This window comes from Balaenoptera physalus (genome assembly GCF_965194825.1).
Source record: "Balaenoptera physalus genome assembly, chromosome: 4".
NCBI lineage: Eukaryota > Metazoa > Chordata > Mammalia > Artiodactyla > Balaenopteridae > Balaenoptera > Balaenoptera physalus.
The window spans coordinates 25,216,293-25,237,968 of record NC_138891.1 but is presented as its reverse complement, the minus strand read 5'-3'; the positions used below and the strand labels follow the sequence as shown (position 1 = coordinate 25,237,968).

At 33.8% G+C, this 21,676-nt stretch overlaps 1 protein-coding gene across 4 annotated transcripts in view; it reads right to left on the bottom strand.

The window, feature by feature from the left end:
- TRPC1 (transient receptor potential cation channel subfamily C member 1) overlaps positions 1 to 21,676 on the bottom strand; it is a 67,619-nt gene that overhangs the window by 41,469 nt on the left and 4,474 nt on the right. Inside the window, exons 2-4 of one of the 4 annotated variants that reach the window (XM_082461212.1) lie at positions 15,025 to 15,179; positions 8,708 to 8,809; positions 4,483 to 4,685 (exon numbers count right to left, since the gene is read on the bottom strand). In XM_082461212.1, coding sequence (XP_082317338.1) covers positions 4,483 to 4,685; positions 8,708 to 8,809; positions 15,025 to 15,179 — 460 coding nt within the window. The remainder of the gene's footprint in view (positions 1 to 4,482; positions 4,686 to 8,707; positions 8,810 to 15,024; positions 15,180 to 21,676) is intronic. The other 3 variants (XM_082461211.1, XM_082461213.1, XM_082461214.1) reach the window with 3 other exon arrangements.

Genomic DNA, 21,676 nt, shown 5'->3' with positions numbered 1-21,676 from the left:
ATTTCAGAGAATTATGAAAATCTTTCCTGATATTTTCTATTCACACACAAACATAATCAGGCATTCTGTGTACAGGGACAACTATGTCTTTTTTGTTCTTTTCTGAGTATGTTTATTGATTTTTATCAATTTTTGGTTATTCATAAGGAATCAGCTTTCATGCTACTTTTGTGACAAGCCTACAACCCTAAAATTCTTAGGTAAAATTTATTGCATCTGAATTTCCAAGACACTTTTTAAATTTTTTTCCCTTTTTATTTCTTTTTTTAATTAATTTTTATTGGAGTATGGTTGCTTTACAATGTTGTGTTAGCCTCCACTGCATAACAAAATGAATCCGCCATACATACAGATATCCTCTCCCTTTTGGACTTCCCTCCCATTTAGGTTACCACGGTGCATTAGGTAGAGTTCCCTGTGCTATACTGCATGTTCCCATCAGTTGTCTATTTTATACATAGTATCAATAATGTATATGTGTCAATCCCAGTCTCCCAATTCCTCCCACCTTACCCCTTTCCCCCTTGGTATCTATACATTTGTTCTCTATGTCTGTGTCTCTATTTCTGCTTTGCAAATAAGATCATCTGTACCACTTTTCTAGATTCCACATATACATGTTATTATACGATATTTGCTTTTCTCTTTCTGACTTACTTCACTCTGTGTAACATTCTCTAGAGGGGACAACTATTTCTATGTCACTACATATAGAGTCATCTCGTTATTTCCTAAAACTGGATGGTTTTCCATTTGATGGCAGTCCATCCAATCTCCATTAATGGAACTTTAGGTTGCTGCTGATTTTTTACTTCCATAAATAATGTAAAAATGATTATTCTTTAGTTCATATACCCTTTGCACATTCAGAACTGCTGGATAAAACAGCATGTGCATTTTAAATTCTGGTAGATGTTTCCAAAGCACTAACAATAATGAGAGCTCATTTTCCCCTACATCTTCATTAGCACATTGCTACCCTAACAGATGAAAAATGGAATTTTATGAGTTGTATTACTCTGAATTTCTTTAGAAGCTTAAGCATCCTTTCATGTTTACTATTTGTTTATACTTCTTCTGTAAACTACCTGTTCATTTGCATTAGCCTATTTTTCTGGTGTGTTTTTTTTTTTTTTACATCACCAATTTGTAAAACCTCTTTATATATAAAAGAAATTAGCCCTCTGTCTAGTCAAAAATGTTTTAAATACTTTTCTCTCATTGGTTGTTTGTCTTTTTACTTTGTTTGCAATGGAATTTTTCTGTATGGAAATTTAAAACTTCTATGTAACAAACTTATTGAAATATTCCTTATTTACCAGATAGGTCTCATGTCTTACTTAGACACAAAAATAGACCCTATACAATGCATTTTTTTCTATATAATGCATTTCTAAGAAAACAATTTTTATGAAATCCAGCTCTGATCTAGATATTTAATTAACAAGTACAATTACCTGTATCTTAAGTAAGGATTTCTACTGAGGTATTTGCCTATACCAAAACTGTCTAAAAACTTGAGAAAAATATATATAATTGAGCAACTTATCTTTCTGTTTCCATCATTATGTCTATAGCAATTAATTTTTATGGTAATTAATTTTATCAGATTGTCTCTAAAAATGACTTTTGTATTAATCTACACAGTCATGTCTCAAAATATGGATTAGTGACAAAATGCACAGGAAGAGTGACTGCTAGTACTGGTGGCAACCAACTATGCTGGAGTAATAATGAAGAGCCATAGTATGGAAAACAATTAGATATAATCTGAAAAATAATGAGGCTGCCTCGTTTTATTAAATCTGTCATTTTTGGTATTCAAAACACTATCAAAAGTAATGGTGGGATATGAAGAGATCAGTGATTTCACTACACAAAATATATGCATAAAAATGGACAAAATTTTTTTTTAAAAATTAACTATTTCAGGTCACTGGAAATTGTCTATTGAGAATCAATTATTGGAAAACTGCCAGAGCTTCAGGCAGGAATGGCTGGAATCTGCGACCTTCTCACCTGAGGCTACCTCTTCACCTCTGCCTCTAGTTCACTCAATGAGAACTGCAGTTTTCCAGCCTGAAGCCGGTAAATCTGTATCTTTGTGCTAAAGGGGTAAAAATCAATTCATTGGGAAGCAAAAACCTACAGCTCTGCTGGCTGAAAGGATTAGACTTAGTAGAGATGAACAAGGAAAACCTGCAGCTTTGCAAGACCAAGCTTGCAGTCTGATTTGAGACAAAGAGTGGACCAATCAGAAATTTAATAGGGAGATCTTGGAAACGAGAAAAGATATACAAGGATTCATATATAGTCTCCACAAATCCCTGGCTGACTAAAAAATTAGGCATGTGTGTCAAGCATCAGAAAGTCTGAGAAAAAGAAAAAGACAAGGAACTCTTGAGAAATGGCTGCAACTTTGAATGCCTTCTCCAACTAACCCACAGACTGTTCGTTTGTGTCTTATATTCCACAAACAAGTGAAATCATATGGTGTTTGTCTTCTCCGTCTGACTTATTTCACTTAGCATAATGCCCTCAAGCTCCATCATGTTGTTGCAAATGGCAAGACTGCATCATCTCTGAAATTTAAAACCCAACATCTTAGAAATACAGATTGCCTCTCTTCCTTATTGCTACTATACTGACTCTTCAACATTACTGAAACCTTTACCCATCCCTTACTCATTTTGTTAGCTTCCTTTTCTCCTGCAGGTCTGCTTAGCAATTCCTGGAAATGACTTCAGTCAGATCCCTCTGACATCTGCTATAACTGTTTTCTCAAACATCAATAACAAACTCTCTCAACGTCTTCAACAAATATACCAGACCATCCCTAAATAAACCACACTCACATACTGTGTAAAATGCCTTGTACCTGTTAATTCTCATCTATACTTAAACACTGAGCTCAAGCCACAGCTCCTCTAAAAACTTTCAAAACAAGCTTTCTCCACACCTCAAACCAAGACAGGTAAAGTGTTTTCTCCAGCTCCAACCCCCCACCTCCAACTGCTTAAACTACACACATATTTAATAAGCATACCTAATAATATTTAATAATACTTGAAAAATATTTATATTTAATATTAATAAAGGATTTTAATACTAGAAGAAGCCTTAAAGATTATTTCTGCTAGTCATGTTATAGACTATTTTATTTTATTTGCCAAGCTGCATGGCTTGCAGGATCTTAGTTCCCTAACCAGGGATTGAGACTGCCCTGTCAACTTCACTGACACTGCCCTCGCCAGTGAAAGCACAGAGTCCTAATCACTGGATTGCCAGGGAATTCCCCATAGACTAGTCATTTTAAAACTAAAACGTTAAATGAAATTGGCATAGCTATTAACCAGATCTTATCAAAGAGAAATACAGATCTCATTGTAAAATAGACTTGAAAATAGAGGGACTTCCCTGGTGGCGCAGTGGTTAAAAATCCGCCTGCCAACACAGGGGACACGGGTTCCAGCCCTGGTCTGGGAAGATCCCACATGCCGTGGAGCAACTAAGCCCATGCACCACAACTACTGAGCCTGTGCTCTAGAGCCAACACAGCCAAAAATAAATAAATTAATTAATAAAAAAAAAAAATAGAAAAAATTTCCAGCATAATCTCTGCAAGTAAACATTAAATTGATTCCCAGGAGACTTTTCCAATTTATGGATTTGTGACTATCTGTTTAAAGGTGAGGAAGGAGGTAGGGTGGATGGTTTGCAGCTTTAAAGCTAATTTCAAATATACTGTACAACAATCCTTAACTAGAAAACAATGTCAACGGATGACCTGGGACTTCCAAACCACATTTTCTGTAGTAAATGCTATACTTGATACTATTTCTACTATATTTGACTACTATATAGATAATGTATACATAAAGGCATATGCTGAAAATTAGATTCTCAAGTCTAGCCCAGAACCATACACCTTATACAACATGCACATGTGTGATCTTGCTCAACCCATCCAAGAAGGGGTACTTTCTTGTTCATTCACTCCTCAGTTGTTCTTAATATTTTTGATTGGGGAGAATGGGAAAAGAAAAAGACTCAAATACTGTGTGAGAGGGGAAAAAGAGGCATAACAGGTTGAGTAGCTAGCTAGATAGATAATAGTTTTTATTTTCTTATAAATAAGACAGGAAGTGGTATCTCCACCCCTTCCAGTGCTTGGAAATTCTCTTAGATTAATAAACTCTGCTTTTAAAAAGCAAATAGTGACCCCATCCCTGACCAGCAGAAGTATGAGATAAACCTTATTCATAATTTGAAATTTTTTCCTAATTATTCATCATTTAGTAAATACTTCTTTAAAATGCAGGACTCATTGTATTAAGCAAAGGAGTTAGAAGTTTGGCTTTCATTAGTCATTGCAGTACCATATTTCTTAAAGTAGACATAGAAAGAACAACAACAACAAAAACTTCATTGACATATACCTTACTGCATCACACATCTTAATTTAAACCTTAATTTTCTGACCTGGAATGTCGGAGGCTGTCCTTTTTGTTTTTTGCAGAACACAATGTACATTCACAGCCAACCGCATGGGGCTTAGGTAGAGATACATCCTGTTTTAACAGCATTGTAAGAATTTCATAGTTGTTACGATGAGCAGCTAAAATGACAGGTGCAACATCCATAGTTGTCGAATACTCAGGATTCTGAATTCGCTCCATTAGTTTCTGAAAAATATTTATATAAACATCCAAAAGTTCTTATTTGTGACTTCAAAAAAAACATTTATCTAAAAAATGTAATGAAAAAAATTGAAGGCACAAAGAATATAAAAATTATTTTGAGGAATATGATAAACATTTTCCTAGGATCAAATCTTTTTTGAAACCTCAAAACTTAACTTTAGTTAATAAATGCAATATAATCATGACAGACAAAATCTTCAATAGGAAATGTTCATACAGCCAGACTTCTGTTTTCCTAACAAAGAAGAAGTGTGGATATCTAGAGAAATACTTTAGGAGAAAGTGTTTCATTGTCACAGGATTATGGAAACATGCATGACAAGGATAAAGAACAAGAATTTTAGAAAAACAATATAATGGAAAAACAGAAATGTTAAAAGTAGGCAAAATATAAATGCGTGAGAAAAAAAATTTTAATTCCACCTCTATGGCAAAACCTTGCCAAATTGATAGCAATGAAGTTACTTGAAAGGGATAAGTAAATAGGAGGCACTCTTCATTTTGTGTAATTCTCTACATATTCTCAAACAAATGCACAAAAACACTATACAAATGCACAAAAACACTAACAATCATAGCTCCTGGAACTATTAGGCAGTTTACATTTATCATCTCATTTAATCCCCACAAAAGCCTGCAAAATTGAACATTATAATCCCCATGAAGAAACTGAGGCTCAGAGAAGTTAATGTGCCCGAGCTACACAACAGAGTGGCAAAGTGCAGATAGACCCCAGTTGAGTGTTACTCTGGAGGCTGAGCTCCTTTCACTACATGGGCTCATGCCTGGTGATTGCATGACACGAGGAAAGAAACATTAGTAAATAAAGAGCAGGATTAAATAAAGAAGGTTGACTATTTTATGACTATCACATATTCTTTCTAATACTTATCACTTTTTCACAGATGTTTTCCTGTGAGCTGTTCGATTCCACAGTATAAGCTTATCAAGTTCACCGTTAATTTTTATAATTTTTAACATTGTAAAAGTAGTGCACACATTATAAAATATCTGAAAAATATGCAAAAGCAGAAAGAATAAAAATGCCCATTTTCCTACTACCCAAAACATTTTACAGTATTTCCTTTTTTTTTTTTTTTTTAATTTTGTTTTAGAAGACAGTATTTCCTTTTAGTCCTTTCTCCACCACACCCGCTCTTTAAGGGCAACTTTGGCATGAATGACTTGGCACCAACGATTAAAAACAATGGTCCTTAATATTTTGAAGATCAAGGACCCTTATAATGATCTCGTAAGGCTATAACCCAGAATCTTCTGGAAAAAGAATTCATGTACAGAATTTTGCATGCAGTTTAAGGAAGTTCATAGACTCTATGTTCAAGATATTTTATTTTGCTAATATAAATACTACCACAGACAAATTTATGAATACAGCTTTTTCAAAATTCAGGATTATCTCATTAACATAGAACCCCTGAAGTGGAATTATAGGTCTGAAGGCCATGGACAATTTTGAAGCTTTTTATACATATTATCAAAGTCCTTTTAATAGTTTATGTTACCAATAATATAGGAATGTACCCACCCACTAAGGTTTACTCACCAGCACTGAGCATGATCACTCCCAATTTATGAGTGAAAAAACTATCATGAAATATTAATTTACTTTTCTTTGATTACTGGTAAATTTTAGTATTTTCTGACATTCTTACCTTTTTTTTCCTCTTTTATGAATAGTTTGTTTATACACTTCCCATCTATTTATTGGGGACTTCAAATTAATGAATTTATTTTAAAATTACAGAAAAATCTAAAAATTTACTCCATTCCCCCTAATTACAAAAAAAGAGGTTATAAAGAGGAGAAAATCATATTTAATCCCCTAAGGAAAAAAAATGGTCCTTAGTTTTCCTAAGAAACATAATTAACTGTATGAAAAACACTATTAGATGATTAAAGTTCCTAATTTCAATGCTCATAATATAATCTACATACTATCAAAAAAAAACTGTATTTGAAAGTAAAAATTTATCAAAAGACAATTTTGATAAGCCAAGAATATACAATGAATTCACTGAGATGGTAAAAAAAAAAAAAGTATATAAAAATATTTGATACTGCCTGTCCAGTTGTAATGAGGCCGTTAAAAATGTGATCTTGTCACTGGAAGTATTCAGGCAAAGGCTGGATAACTTTCTTTGTTAGAGATAGTGTAAAAAGTGTTCTTTCATTGCGTAGGTGAGGACTGCCCAGCCTTACAACTCAGTATTCAGTTGGCAGTGGCAATGGTGATGAAATGATATCAGTCAGTTGCTCCAATACCCTGGCACACTACACTCACCCTCCCCAAGAGTATAAATGGATTAAAAGGCTAGAAGGTGGAACAGGTATACCAAAATATACTAGTAACTGCAGGATAGGTGTCAGAAAATTGAATAGGATTTCTGATCATTTCTGATCTTTTGGATAGGAGTTATATTATTGGCCCTTTTTTCTCTACTCTTGTTGGCTGCTTACCACCAATTGAACTAGTTGGAACTATCCTCTGGAGAAAGTCATGCTTACACAAACTTTGTAATAGTTTAAATGAGAGAAAAATATTTCAGTTAATATATGATAAAGTATGCAATTTAGGGGAGCTTCTCTTCGCTCTCAGAAAATGGCAGATAATTTGCAACCAATTTATAATTCTTTCTTAAAACAATATTTTTCTTCTGAGTATAGCCAGGTTACACTCCCGGAAATTATTTTCACTGATTGTTTTACTACATCCTCACCAATAATGAATGTTATAACTTTAAAATTTTGATACACAACAAATATCTCATTTTTACAGTAGAATTTATTTAATTATTAGCGACTATATTCCTAGTTACAAAAGCAATAAAGAAAAATTTAAAAGTAAGGAAAAATATCCTTAATTTGGCAATGTGATGACTGCTGTTAGGTAACATTTTGCTACATTTCCACACAGTTCCTTTTCTGTGCATACTTTTAATCTCAGATCATATTATATGTACAGTTTACTGTTCTCATTTTTTCCCTTCTGTATCATATTTTTTCATGTTCCTAATTATTCCTTTAAAAAATATCATGTTAATATATATGTAATTATTTATGTTTAGAATCTTCTATTTTGGGATGTTTAGATTGTGTCACATGGTTTTTTCATTGCTACAAATAAGATTATAAGTAACATTTCTGTCCACATTTCTGACCATTTCCTTGACAAATTCCTAGAGGAGGAAGCGCTAGGTTCAAGAATATGAACATCTTTCTTGTTTATGACATATCCTGCCAAACTGCTTTTCAAAATACCCTCTTCCAGTGGTGTATGAGACTGTACTACGCCTTTGCCATCAATGGTTATTAGTTTTCAAAAAAAACTTTGCTGTTTGATAAGCAAAAATTAGCACCTCGTGTTTGATTATTAGTAAGATTTAATATGTTGTACTTTCTTTTGAGATTTTTCCATGTCTTTTATTGATTTTGATGTTTTTCATCAATTCATCTAATATTAATATTATGAATTTGAGATATATGCTGGAAATATCTTTTGAAAGTTATCCATCTGCTTTCTAAATTTTGCCTGATGTCTTGATTCTAGAAGTTTAACTTCTACACAGCCAAAGGCTGTGCCACTGTGATTTTTCTCCAAAGTCCTTCCCTCCCAGTCAGTTAAATATTCACCTACATTTTCTTCCAGTTCTATGGTTTCACTGTTTATATTTAACTTTTAAATGCACCTGGAAACTAATCTGTATTTTCAACTTAACCTGCAGAATGTTCCAAACTAAAAATACTGGATCACACTGGTAAAATTATAGAAATATCATGAATTTTAAGAAGGTTTCCTGAGGGCAACATTTATTATTCTTGCAAATGTCTACTTACTTTAAAGCAATATTTTACAGAGTAAAAAAAAAAAAATCTATTTCTTTAAAACAAAGTAAATTGGAGGGGAGGGAGAAAAAAATGGCAGTGGGGCAGGAGATCTATTTTGGTTTAAAAATCCAAATTAATAAATATTTAAGAGTACTAACTACTATAGTTGGTCTTGATGATCGTTTTGGTCGATGATTAAGTAGTATATCAACAGCTCCCACTACTTCAGAGTCGATTGCCACCAAAAGTGCATCTGCGGACTTTAAACAAAAAAAAAAGGTTAAAAATGAAAATGGAGGATAAAAAGGTAAACTATTTATTTTTACTAATTCATAAAGAAAATTATTTTTTTAATTTAAACTGTATTATATACAGTAATACTGAATTTTTTAAAATTTAGACTGTCCAAATAGTACATTTGCTAGCCTTGGCAGTACTTCAGTGTACCACAACACACATATTTTTGTCCTGGTTTCACTGAATGAGCTGGTAAAATAATGAATGCTTGATAGTGGGGTTTATTAATGAAACAGTGCTGATCTATGCAGTATTTAAAGTTGATATGTTATTTTTTTCAAGATGTTTACTCTCGAACTTTGGACCAAAAGAATCTTCATCACTCCAAACCTATAAAAGAAATTGCCAAGAACAATTACTACAGGTAAAGGATTGTTTTCTGTCTGATAAAAATGATAATCAATGCAACCATGAGGCTAGGGAACAATGAAAAATATGTTAACAGAAGGCGGAGCCCCTCTGCTCTCATCTTTAAAGCACACATGGCTGACTGAAATGGTACAAATATGGCATTAATATTAGCAATCTTTTTCTTTTTTTTGGTGGTACCACACTGATTGCGGGATCTTAGTTCGCTGACCAGGGATCGAACCCAGGCCACAGCAGTGAAAGTGCCGAGTCCTAACCACTGGACCACCAGGAAATTCCCAACATTAGCAATCTTATCTAGTAAAAATCACAGAGAACTAGGATACCAATGTCCTTAGAGACAAGAGGGAGAAGTGACTTTATAGTTTTACTCCCAAACTACAGGTCATTTTGAAGCTCCAACTTTGACAGGAGGAAAAAGTAAATAAACAGAAGCTGAGGAAATGGAGATTTTTCAACTTTTCAATATAACAAACTCTTCAGTCCTACTGTGATACTTGGCAACTGAGACATCAGGTTTGGGGTTTCTTTTTGTTTTGCTTTGTTTTGTTTTTTAAGGAAAACCATAAAGGCAGAAGCAAAAAGTGGAGATAAGTAATGATTTAATCTAAGAAAATACCCTGATTATTTAAAAATGTACCCTGTACATTTTTAAACTATTATAATGTTTAACAACTATTTAAATCAATATTCTCTCCCATGAAAATGAAATTATAACAGATCTTTAATATTCTTTGTAGCTGAAAAGAAAGCTTTCATCCACTTTCTCTAGACGTCAAAAACAGGACTAAAAATGGCAGACTTTATCTGGATGTCTAAAAATAGGACGAAGTACCCCAAATAATTGGGTTGGGGTCACATTCAACCATTAGGAACTGCCTATGTATTCCTATAGGAAAAACTCCCCACCCTCATGGGAAATTTAATTCATTATTTTATCCCTTAAACATTTTAGGGTTCACTGGGCTGTAGCCTATTCTTTAAAAGCTAGCGCTATTATTCTTCTGCTTTACAAACGTTTCTCTTCAGTTTTTACTGTACTTGGTCAGGTGAAGCAAACAAGCAAAAAGAACCATGTGTTCATTACTACTAAACAGTTCATTTATGGTTTTTAATTTTAACCTATAAAGCTAACTATAGTAATGCCACTGCTCTCAAAGTCAAAACACCAGGCAACTCCAATCATCTGAAACATAGCCATGGATCTAGCTGCAAATTTCTCCCCAAACCATACTGAGCTGTCACAAACTAACTTCATGGGCATTATTTCCTAGAAGCAACTGCCTCACCCACACCGACTTAAGAGTTGTCTATAAATGACAGACACCTGGCTTTCCCAAGTACCCTTCAGGCTAGGTTAAAACCAACAAAGAAGGGAGGAAGGATGAAAAACGGCTAAAAGTTGATCATTGAGAAGATAAAATATCAGCATAGCAAAATCACTATCAATACAAAGCAGTCTGAGGCCACTTAATGTAAGGAAAAACATGTCAATAGTTTCAGACTAATGAAGCAAAGTAAAATGATTAAACTCTCAATGATCCCCACTTACGATGGTAAAGTTAAATTAAATTCAGATATACTATTTAGTAAAGAATAAAGAAAGATTAATGTTAAATCTTTCAATGCTTAAAAGGATAAGCTTCAGGTATAAAAAAATTTATGTAAAAAAGTCATGTAAGGAGTTGCCCTGGACTTATTCTGCACAATGCTGTTACTTGATATATCAAACGCAGCTCTGAAGGGAAAAATGTTTAAAATCATTTTTTAAGTATCTCTAGGTATACGAATGTCCTCAATAGTTTTGCTTCCTAATTTTTCACAGATATTTGACCATTCTTTATTAAAAGCTATTCAGTACACACCTATTATGTATTAATGAGGTTACTATCTCCCTTCTCACCTCAGAATTTGTCTTTTCAACAATTCCCATACTCTCTCTTCTAAGCTCAGATACTCATCTACTTCCTTCCTTCCCAAAGCTAAATTTTCCACCTCGGTATTCTATTTAGCGCTCTGGTCTTCTACAGGACCTTGGTCCTTCCTTCGCAGAAACACCAGTCCCAGCCTCCACCTCCCCAAACCTCCCAAAACATGAAATACTTCCTTACTCTTTGCTAACTTGACATGATCCTCTCTTTCTCTCACCACTAGAGTTTTCTCTCACTCTCACTCTCAAACTCCTGCGTGTCATTTTCTCTAATTCTACTGATGCCAGTTTCAAAATCCAATGGCCTTTCCTACCATTTTCCTTGATTTCTCAGCAACGTAATAAAACCGTTTCTTTGGTTTTCACAACGTTGCGTATCCTAACTCCTTTAATGAAACCCTTTCCTTCTAATGCCCTTTATTAATGTAGATGCTCCCTGAGAAAGAATCAGCACTGGTTGTTTGCTCTTCTCTATGATTTCATCCACTCTCATGATGTCGGGTCATCCCCATGGCCACGACTGCTGTATCTCTCCAGCCCAACCTCTCCCTAGAGATGTCAGCTTTCCACTGGAAACTGCCTGATAGCCCCAAAATAAACAAGGCTAAAACCAGAATTCACAGTTCTCTGCCCCAAGTCTGACTTCTCTTCTTAGCTTCCTGTTTTTCTTTCATCATTCTCCCAGAAAACCATGTTTAAGATTTTCAAATCATCTTGGACTCCTTCTCAACCCCCGCCTCCAAATTTAAATACTCACTAAGTTCTATCAATTCTTCCTTCATAACATCTCTCACATCTGCCATTTTTCCCCCTATTCTTATAGCCGCTATTCCAGTTCAGGCTTTAACCTCTTCACATCTGGATTATTATAAAAACTGCTCACCCAAGCTATTTATAGCCTTCCTCACTTCCCATTTTTTAATCTGTACTGAACACAGCCACTAGATTAGTTTTTCTAAAATACCATTGGACACATCACATCCTTCCTCAAAAATCATTTAATGATCTCACTATCATATAAAAGCCAAATTCCTTAGACTGGCATTCAAGCCCTTTTCATCAGTTTTGTCTTAGTTATTTTTCCAGATATTTTCCACTACTACCCAATCCAAATATTTTGTTCAAAAAGGCTAAGTCAGTTCACTGTCTCAAGAATATACATTTACATGCCTTTACGTCCTTCTCCACCTCCTGTTCCCACCTATCTACACATTGTTTTACAGTAGTTTTAGGTAGCAGGTAAAAGCATGGACTCTGGAGCCAGAACCTGGGTTCAGATTCCAGATCTGGCATTTATGGAGTAACTTTGGGCATGTTACTGAAACCTTCTGTACCACGGTTTCCTCCTCTATAAAATGGGGATAATAATAGCACCTATCTCATAGAACTGTTATAAGGATTAAGGAAGTGAATATATTTAAGATTCCTGTCACACAGTAGAACTATATAAATATTAGCAATTATTAATATTTCAAGGCTGAGCTCAACTGCCATTCTTCCATGAAACCTTTCTTGCTAGCTCTAAACCACAGTGATCTTCTCTTTCCTATGTCTCCAAAACATTTACTGTGAACCACAGAAGTTTAAGTATAAAACAGGGTTTCTCAATGGTGGCACTATGGACATTTGAGGCCAGATAATTCGTTATCATGGGGGGCTGTCCTGTGCACTGTAGGATGATTAGCAGCGCCCTTACCTTCTACCCACCAGACGCCAGTACTAACCCACCCCCAAGCTGCAAAACCAAAAATGTTCCCAGACATTGCCAAATGTCCCCTAACGGACAAAACTGCCGGTTGAGAGCCACTAGTGTAACACAAGATAAAATACATGAAAGCACTTTGTAACCTCAAAACGATATACAAGGGTCAAGTACTATTAACACTCAGCATTTACGAAATACACTTTTGTATCATTTGATTGATTTAAAATTCATATGCACTTTCATTGTCCAATTAGTTTTAACATCCTTTAGTACAGAACTCATGTTTTACATATTCATTTCCACAATCACACCCAACCAAAGGCCTTGGACATCTGTTGATTGACAGATAAGACATAGGTAATTTAAGACGGAACACAGTGAACTGGAAAGAGCATGGGATTTGCAGTCAAAAGATTAGGTTCAAATCTTAGCTTTGCCCTTACTTATTTTAGAACTTTGGGCAATTCATTACAGTCTATGAGCCTCAGTTTTCTGATCTATAAAATATAACATCTAGACAGGCTGGCTATGATGTTCAAATGTGATCAGGTATGTGAAAGAACCATGTATATTGCAGAAATTTTATATACATAGAATCTTACATGTAAAAAGACAAAATGATTATTATATCAATACCCTAATACCTCTTTTACATAGAATCATCAGAGACTTTCTTTGCAACGTTATTTTATAGGTAACTGAAGCTTATGCCTTTAAGTGTTTAACTCTGAAATTTAAACAAATTTGATGGAAGTTTTCTGCTTTCAGAAGTACTATATATATTCTTCTTTCTTCTAAAGTAATACGTACTGAATATAATTTAACTTTCTCTTACTGACTCTGGGCCATTGTTATAAACATCAATTACCACTCTAACATACAGTTCCCTTAGAGATTATCAGGTATCTAATGCTATTGACCTCTTTAAATAGAGTCAGAGGTACTGTGCCTAATTTTTTTCCACTGCAGCCTCATGCCCTTTCTGTTGCCCCTGTAATTCTCTATGGATTAGAAAACTAAGTAAGTTTGTTAGAGCGGAATCTAAAGTAAGAAAAAACAGATTTTGAAGGAGGACTCCAGAATTACCCCTATGATAAAGTTCATAAATGGGAAACTTCACCGCATCTACCCTGGCTGCTCAGAGGTATTTTTCACTTACTTCCTGGTTCTCGGGGGTGTTCTGGATAAATGAAATTTCTGGGAAAGCAATTTATTTCTACTCTAAATATGTATACATAGAGACAGTACCACATGTTTTAATATATATATATGTATTATTTATATATATAATAGAAACGTACATAGGACTAACCTACTTATTTTTTAAAAATCTTCTATGAGCGCTTCCTGATACCACTCCCAAAAAAGTCTCATTAGTTTAAAGCTACAAAAGAGCAAACAATCATACTGTTTGAAAGAAAAATAAGAGCCAGAATTCATATGCTAAGTCCCATCATAAGCAAACCAAAAAGGAAGGAAAATAATATTATTAAATTTCCTTCCGATCTCTTAACTGAATTCTTTCAAGACATACACATGCCTGCTTTTTTACACGAACTGATATGAAGACAAGCAGAAAGGTCAATGTTTTCCAGTTTAAAAAATCCATTCACCTTTAGCTATAAGCAAACACTAAATTTCAGACAAAAAGGACAATTTAATAAAACTTTGGAGAAAATCAAATTGAAAATTGCTTTGTAAGTGAGGAGTATTCTGTTTTTATGCTTGTAAATTATATGGGCCACAGAAATACCTGTTCCCCTGATAATTCCAGAACACCTGTACTATTTTTAGATATATAAGGTAAATAGTAATATAATAATGTAAGTAATAAAAAAAAAGTCATCTTTAATAAGTCATGATAATTTACCTCTGTCGGATGGTTTAAAACATATAAGATAAGGGGCAGGAGTGAAAATTGGGAAGAAAAAGATAAATCAAGTCAAAATACTATACTTTTTTAAAAAGGGTTTTTTTGGTTTGTTTTTAAATTTTTAGTAGCTCAAAACAAAATAAAAGGTGAAAGAAAGAGAGAAGAAAAATATAGAGAGAAAGGAAGGAAAGAAGGAAAAAAGGAAGGAAGGAAGGGAGGAAGGAAACTAGAAAGAAAGGAGAAAATATGGCATATCTAACAGTACTTAGAAGCTACTGGATAAAATTATCTAGCCTTGTACCTGACAACCGTAGTCCAAAAGAAGCTGCAGTATATCCAAGTTTTCGTTTTCAATAGTTATGGTAACAGCATTTCTCCCAAGCACATCTACGCAATTTATGTTCAAGTCACCTGAACTGTTTTCCTCCAAAATCTTTTTAACCATATAATAGTCACCTAAATAACAATATACAAACATAATTTAATATCCATGACATATTAAATAAGAATGACTGTAAAGAAAACTTAGCCTGTTGATTTAAAAGATTAAAAAACGTAAACTCATTTTTGTATATGGAAATGTGCAAAGAAAATGTGAGCATTTCCTTGCTGAAAACTTATACCCTGATACAAGAATATGTACATCAGTTGCAAACATAAAAAGTAGAAAAAATTTAAATGTACAGTTTAAAATAAAAGTTGTTTAAAATTCATAACTGATTATAAGGAGAAGAACTTTCAGAAGATATTTAAAGTAATAAAGAATGTCTAAAAACATAGACTGGGTGCTAGCAAAATAAGATATAAGCTTCAAGGATTTAAGTTTTATATCTCAAATACATACACACATTTAACTGTTAAACGGTTAAAAACAAGATCTAGTAATAAGTGGAGATGTTATAAAGAGGTTTTACAAGGAAAATACTTTGGAAAAGCAGCGTGAACGTGTATATGCTTGCGGGTATGTATAGTAAAAGGGAAAGATGTCCAAAATTCCTAGTATCCTCCCCACTCTCCCAACACACACACACACACACACACACACACACACACACACACACACACACATCTCATTAATGAAGCTGTTTAGATTAAATAATGACAGAATATTCAGCTCACAAAACTCTAAAGCAAGACTATGACTAATGCTGGTAGAGGTCAATGTCAGAATATTTCAAAGCAAAATTTGACCTGTCAGGATTATGCAGATTAGCTTCTGCCTCACTCTACCCCACAACAAAACAGCTAACTCATAGGGGGAAATGAGAATAATTATGGAGGTAATCATTTTCACAGAGGGCCCACTATACTTGTCTGCTAACCAGCTGGTGTAGCAGGTAAAAGGGGAATAAATCAAAAGAGAAATGCTAATTAAATGGAGAAAGAAAGCAAAGTGGGTTTTGTTTTATTTCATCTTACTTTTTAAACATACAATGAATAAATGATTTTAAGTGACTTGCAAATATAGCTGTTCCTTCGAAGTCTATGAATAAGAAACAGGAAAAGAACAATCAGAGTGGAAATCAGAAGGGAAAAAAATGATTTCATGATACAGAAAGAGAAAATTCTAAAACTGGACTAAATGAGTGAATAACAAAGAAAGGTAACAGATTTTTTTGGTTAAAATTTCAAATAAATTATGCTATTATTTTTAACCAGTGACTTTAAAGTCCCCACACATTTTGGAAGATGTTGAATGGTAGTTTTCTTGATGGTGTATCTCCTTAGTTCCCTCAAGAAGAAAACTAGTCACAAAAAGAAATTATTTCCTCATAGAACTACTAATTAATATTTAGACACTAATGCTCCATGGCAAAAAACTTATCAAACACTTCACAAAGTGAAGTCTTAGTCACAAGTTGAACCAATATGAACATGCAGATAGATCAGTGAAAACTTATCACTAATACCGGAAAATAACTTTAAAATCTTATTTCAGGTGAATTGATTTCAATATCTTAGTTGTAGGAGAATGCTACCCATAAAAACCCTTGCTCTATTTTCTTTGGTTTCATGATGTGTCTGGGTGAGGATTAGATTTTATTTATCCTTCTTGAGACTCATTAGGCTTTCTGAAGCTAAGGACTATGCCCTTCATTCATATGCAATATTTTCGGCCATTCTCTCTTCAAATATTGCTTCATCCCCTTATTATTTTTTCTCCTATTGAAACTTCTTTAGACATTATGTTAGATTGTCCCATTCTAACTTCTGTGTCTCTAAAGATTTATTTTTCTTCTTCTCTTTTTCCTGCATTCTGGATAACTTCTTCAGGTTTCTCTTCCACTTATTCCTCCTTCAACTATGTCTGCTGATTATTCATTAATTTTATTTTTAATGACTACATTTTTTATTTCTCTAAGTTTTATTGGATTCCTTTCCACATCTTTGATTTACTTTCTTATGTTTTAATTTCCTTATTTTAAGCTTTTTGTCATTTTAAACATACTTATTTTATGGTCTCTATATGATAATTATCTGGAGGTCTTAGGGATTTAACCCTATTCGTTGTGTCTATTGTGATAACAGGTGACTGTCTTCTGAATTTTTTAATTGGGTATTGCAAACTCAACTTCATGCAGGTTAACTGTGGGAAACTAGGCAGCCTAGTTTGGAAGCTTGTCCCACCAAGGATGTTTTGTGTTTGCTTCTTCCAGATAACTCAGAGGTTTTGCTACCCTATGAATCCTTTTTATACTAATTTCTCAGTTTAGGTTTTCCCAGATCAAGTAGGTAATATTAATTTAAACCCCAAGCCAACAAGAGGCAGGAGCATAGTTACGAGTTCTTAGGGAAGTCTTATTTAAAAGGTTCTTTGTAGTCTCCCTGTGCTGATGGACCGGTTCTTTTCCTCATCTACCCCTTTGCTTAAAGTGTAGCCCATTAAGGATCCTGGTTTCATGTTTGGATGTTGTTCCAATTCCCCCACTTTGTACAAACTCAAGGCTCTGTAACCTGTTTCCACAAGGGCATTAAAATTCAAATCCCAACAATGCCCAGACCAATAACTCTTGCTCCCATCCACGGAGCAGTCAAATGTCAGCTCACACACTCCTCTGTTTTTCAGTCTTTTCTTTATGTTTGAATCTGTTTTCCTTACTTTCCTGAAAGCTCAGCTGTTCACTTAAATGTATGTTTATTATATTTTATCTAGCATTTCTAGGTGATTTAAAACAGAAGGGTTTTCAGATTATTTAGTCAGCCATATTGCTAGAGACAGAAAAGTATAGAGAGCTGTATAAATACAATTCTTATAAAATTTTATCAATTTCACATACAGCTAATGGTCAAAAACAACGGCTACACATTTTTAAAGTTTAGATTGCTGTTTAAAAAGTAATTGTATTGCAAATGTCAGATTCTACAGCTTTAAGGTTTCATACACTATTCCCATTACAGTTAGGGGGCTATACAAGGAAAAAAAACCTTAGAAATCAAAACCAAATAAGTAATTTTCATCCCTAAAAATAATAAAAATTTCCACCCTGTCATGGCTGACACACTCACGCAGATGAACAATTATAAACTATAGTCACAGAACCTATAGGAAACCTAGACTGGTTTCTAAGCATTCTACCAAAGTTTATATTTGCAAGCCATTTAAAACAATGTATTGTATTCAGAAAGCCCAGAACAGTCTTAATATTTAGGATGAGTGTATATGTAAGAAGAGGTGAGTAAATTTAAAATATATAGCAAGAAGCTAGTTATAGAGCAAGGATTACAAGTAAAAATGCCTTCTTGGGTCAGGCAAATTTAGAAATGTTTTTCATTTTACACTGAAGTTGCTTTTAATAGTTACATACATCTTTCATCTTTTAGAATATAACATATAGAAGGAAACACAACATGATCCATTTACTTTTTTGGCTAGATGGTTGTCTTTTTTTCAGTGAAGGAAAAAGAAACCTTTTCGATCAGTTCCACCAGTATCCAAATTCAACAGCAAAACTTCTCAGTCCCCTCTCCAGAGTATCTCCCATACTTATCCACTTGTACCCATGTACACTGTAACCCCCAGTTCAAGACACCATCATCTCTCTCCTGGGCTCTGCATTAACGTCTTTACTGATACAGCTGCCTACACTCCAGTACAGGGGTCAACAAACTTTTTCTATAAAGGGCCATATAGTAAATATTTAGGTTTTTGGGGCCATATCATCCCAGTTGCAAACACTCAACTCTGCTCTTGCAGCACCAAAGTGGCCACAGACCAAATGTACACGATGAGCTCCAATGTGTTCCAATAAATATTTATGGACACTCAAGTTTCAATTTCATATAATTTTCACGTTATGAAATATTATTCTTCTTTTGATTTATTGCCAACCATTTGAAATATAAAATATAAAAGTCATTCTTAGCTCACAGGCCTTCCAAAAACAGCTGGTGGGTGGATCTGGCCTGTGGGCTGTAGTTTGCCCACCTCTACTCTAGCACCACCTCTTTAGTCCACTCTCCACCCAGCATTCACAGTGATCATTTTAAAATTCAAATCATATCAGGTTTTCAATCCTCAAGATTTTTAATCACACTTTAAATGCCACAATCTTTTCGTGGCTTACTAAGCCTTATGGGACCTGGGCCTTGCTATCATTCTGCATTTACCTTGTTGCCACTCTCTCACTTACCCACTATGATTTTTCTACACCAATGTTTCCCAAACTGCAGGTTGAAACCCATTAGCAGTCATGAAATCAATGTAGTGAGTCCTAACCAACAATTTAAAAAAATGAAATAGTATAAAAAAATACTGTTGCAATCCCATGGATGCTTAGCAACAAATTCACCCTGGCCAACTGTGATATATTCACCCTGGCCAACTTGAGAAAGACAGTGGAGATATGTTATAGTATCAGTGAAGAACTGGTAATCATCTTTTCTTCATTGGCATCTCATTTTATTTTCTGACATATGATGGTAAATTTCAACATCACTGAAATGGGAGTATTAATGTCGGTCAGTTTAATTTTATAGTAACCAAATTTTCAGTTAGTTTGAAGTATGGGAGAATTTATCTGTCAAAAAATCTGTAAAGTTTTTCAAACCAAGTTTTTCTAACAAACTTTTTGACTATGGCAACTGCAACATTCTTATTGAACTATTACTAAAGACACTTAAAACAGAAGATTTTATTATTAAGAGGAAAAAGAATGATGAAGTAAAAAAATACAAAGCCATGATCAAATTCAATTGTTGGATCTGGAAATATAAATAGTGACAATACTGATTAAAATGTTAACTCTACAGCAAACTTCAAATTAGTTTGAACCAAATACTAAAAAGAAAAAAAAAAAAACCACACATGCAAGACTTTTAGAGTGAAGACAATTTAAAATGTAGTTTTACCAAATGTGCAAAACCCAATAGTTATCATAGACCCCAACATGTTTGTAATCACATTGTTGTGGATGAAACCTTCAAAATTAGATACTCAGAAACATGGTATGCTGAACTATCCGTAGTACTCTGAATATTTTTGGAAAAAGACAATTATTACTATAATTTCTTAGCCATTTATGTCTGTTACTTAAGACTATTAGTGATAATGAATATCACCTGGCAAAAGAGCAGACTGCTGCAAGAAAAAATTATACTTATAGAAGGTAATGCTGATTTTTTTAGAGTAAATTAGTTTATAAATTAAAAATTATTAACATATTCTTGAATCTATTAGAAGCAATGTTTACTTTGTAATTAGAGTCTGGTATATGACTTGAGATCTAATTCACAGTGATGTTACAAGTTGTATAAAACTTTAGTTAATATCAGGTATGCAGTAATACAGTTTCATAAAGGATTTATTGTGTTGCTTAAATTTAATCTCACATACACTTAAATTATACATATTTATAGAACTGAAAAAGTACACTATGGATCAATATAAATTAAGCTACAAAAAATATAAAAGGATTAGTGATGGAGCAACAAATATGACCAGAAAATAAACAAAGGAGTTTTTTGGTTTTTTTTTTAATTAACAGAAGCTATTAATAACAGTGCTATCACCACTCTATAGGGCACAAAGTTTTGGCATCCAAAGAAATTCCACTGAATCTCATACTATACTGATATGGTATTGGAATTCTTTTAGTCCTGATCATTTGTTTAGGCTCTTAAAAGTCACTACTTACCTCTTAGTGATAGCTTTTGAACTCATTACATATTAAACTACTAATCCTAGATCTTAAACTTCTTAGTATCATTAAATTTGGTGGTCAGTTATAAGGAAGATATTTCTAACACTGGAAGCATGGAAGAAGAGGAATTATTCTTAGGTTGCAACAATACCCATACAATAAAGTTTAATCTTTTAACACCCTTCCCCAAAGTTTATAATATACTAAGTAAAGGGGTTTGGCTTGGGTTACATTTTTTTAACTGCCCAGATAAAAGACTGACTGTATACTAAGAATATCCCATCTTCCAAATCATAAATAGGCCATTTAAGTTAAATTAAGCATTTGTTTCTGCCCTTCAGACAGATCTATTAGGCACAAACACATTTTATTTCCCTTACTGCTCCTCACAAGAGCACAAGAGAGCATCTCCACTACAGAAGAAGCTACTAAAGGACAGGGAATGTAGTCAGTTATTTCTTGATAAAGCACCTTTCTCCAGTGTCCTAACAAAATTAACCTGATAAATAGTCAGATGATGAATTATAGAAAAGAACAGCAAGTTAAAAATGAAATAAAGAAGCACACTTCTGGAATCACTACAAAGAAATGCCAGTATTATACTACTATGAAGCAGCTAGCTGCTCAATGATTAGCCTCTTGTAATAAAACTATCCACCAAGATTCTGGTGATTTAAGAGTCTTTTTTGTTAAAATAAAGATGAACCATACACTATGGCACCACTGGTGATTTGAAAAACTCTCCTGTACAAAATACTTAAATACTAATGACAATTTGTGAAATGCCTGTAGAATTTTGTATATAGTACCCTC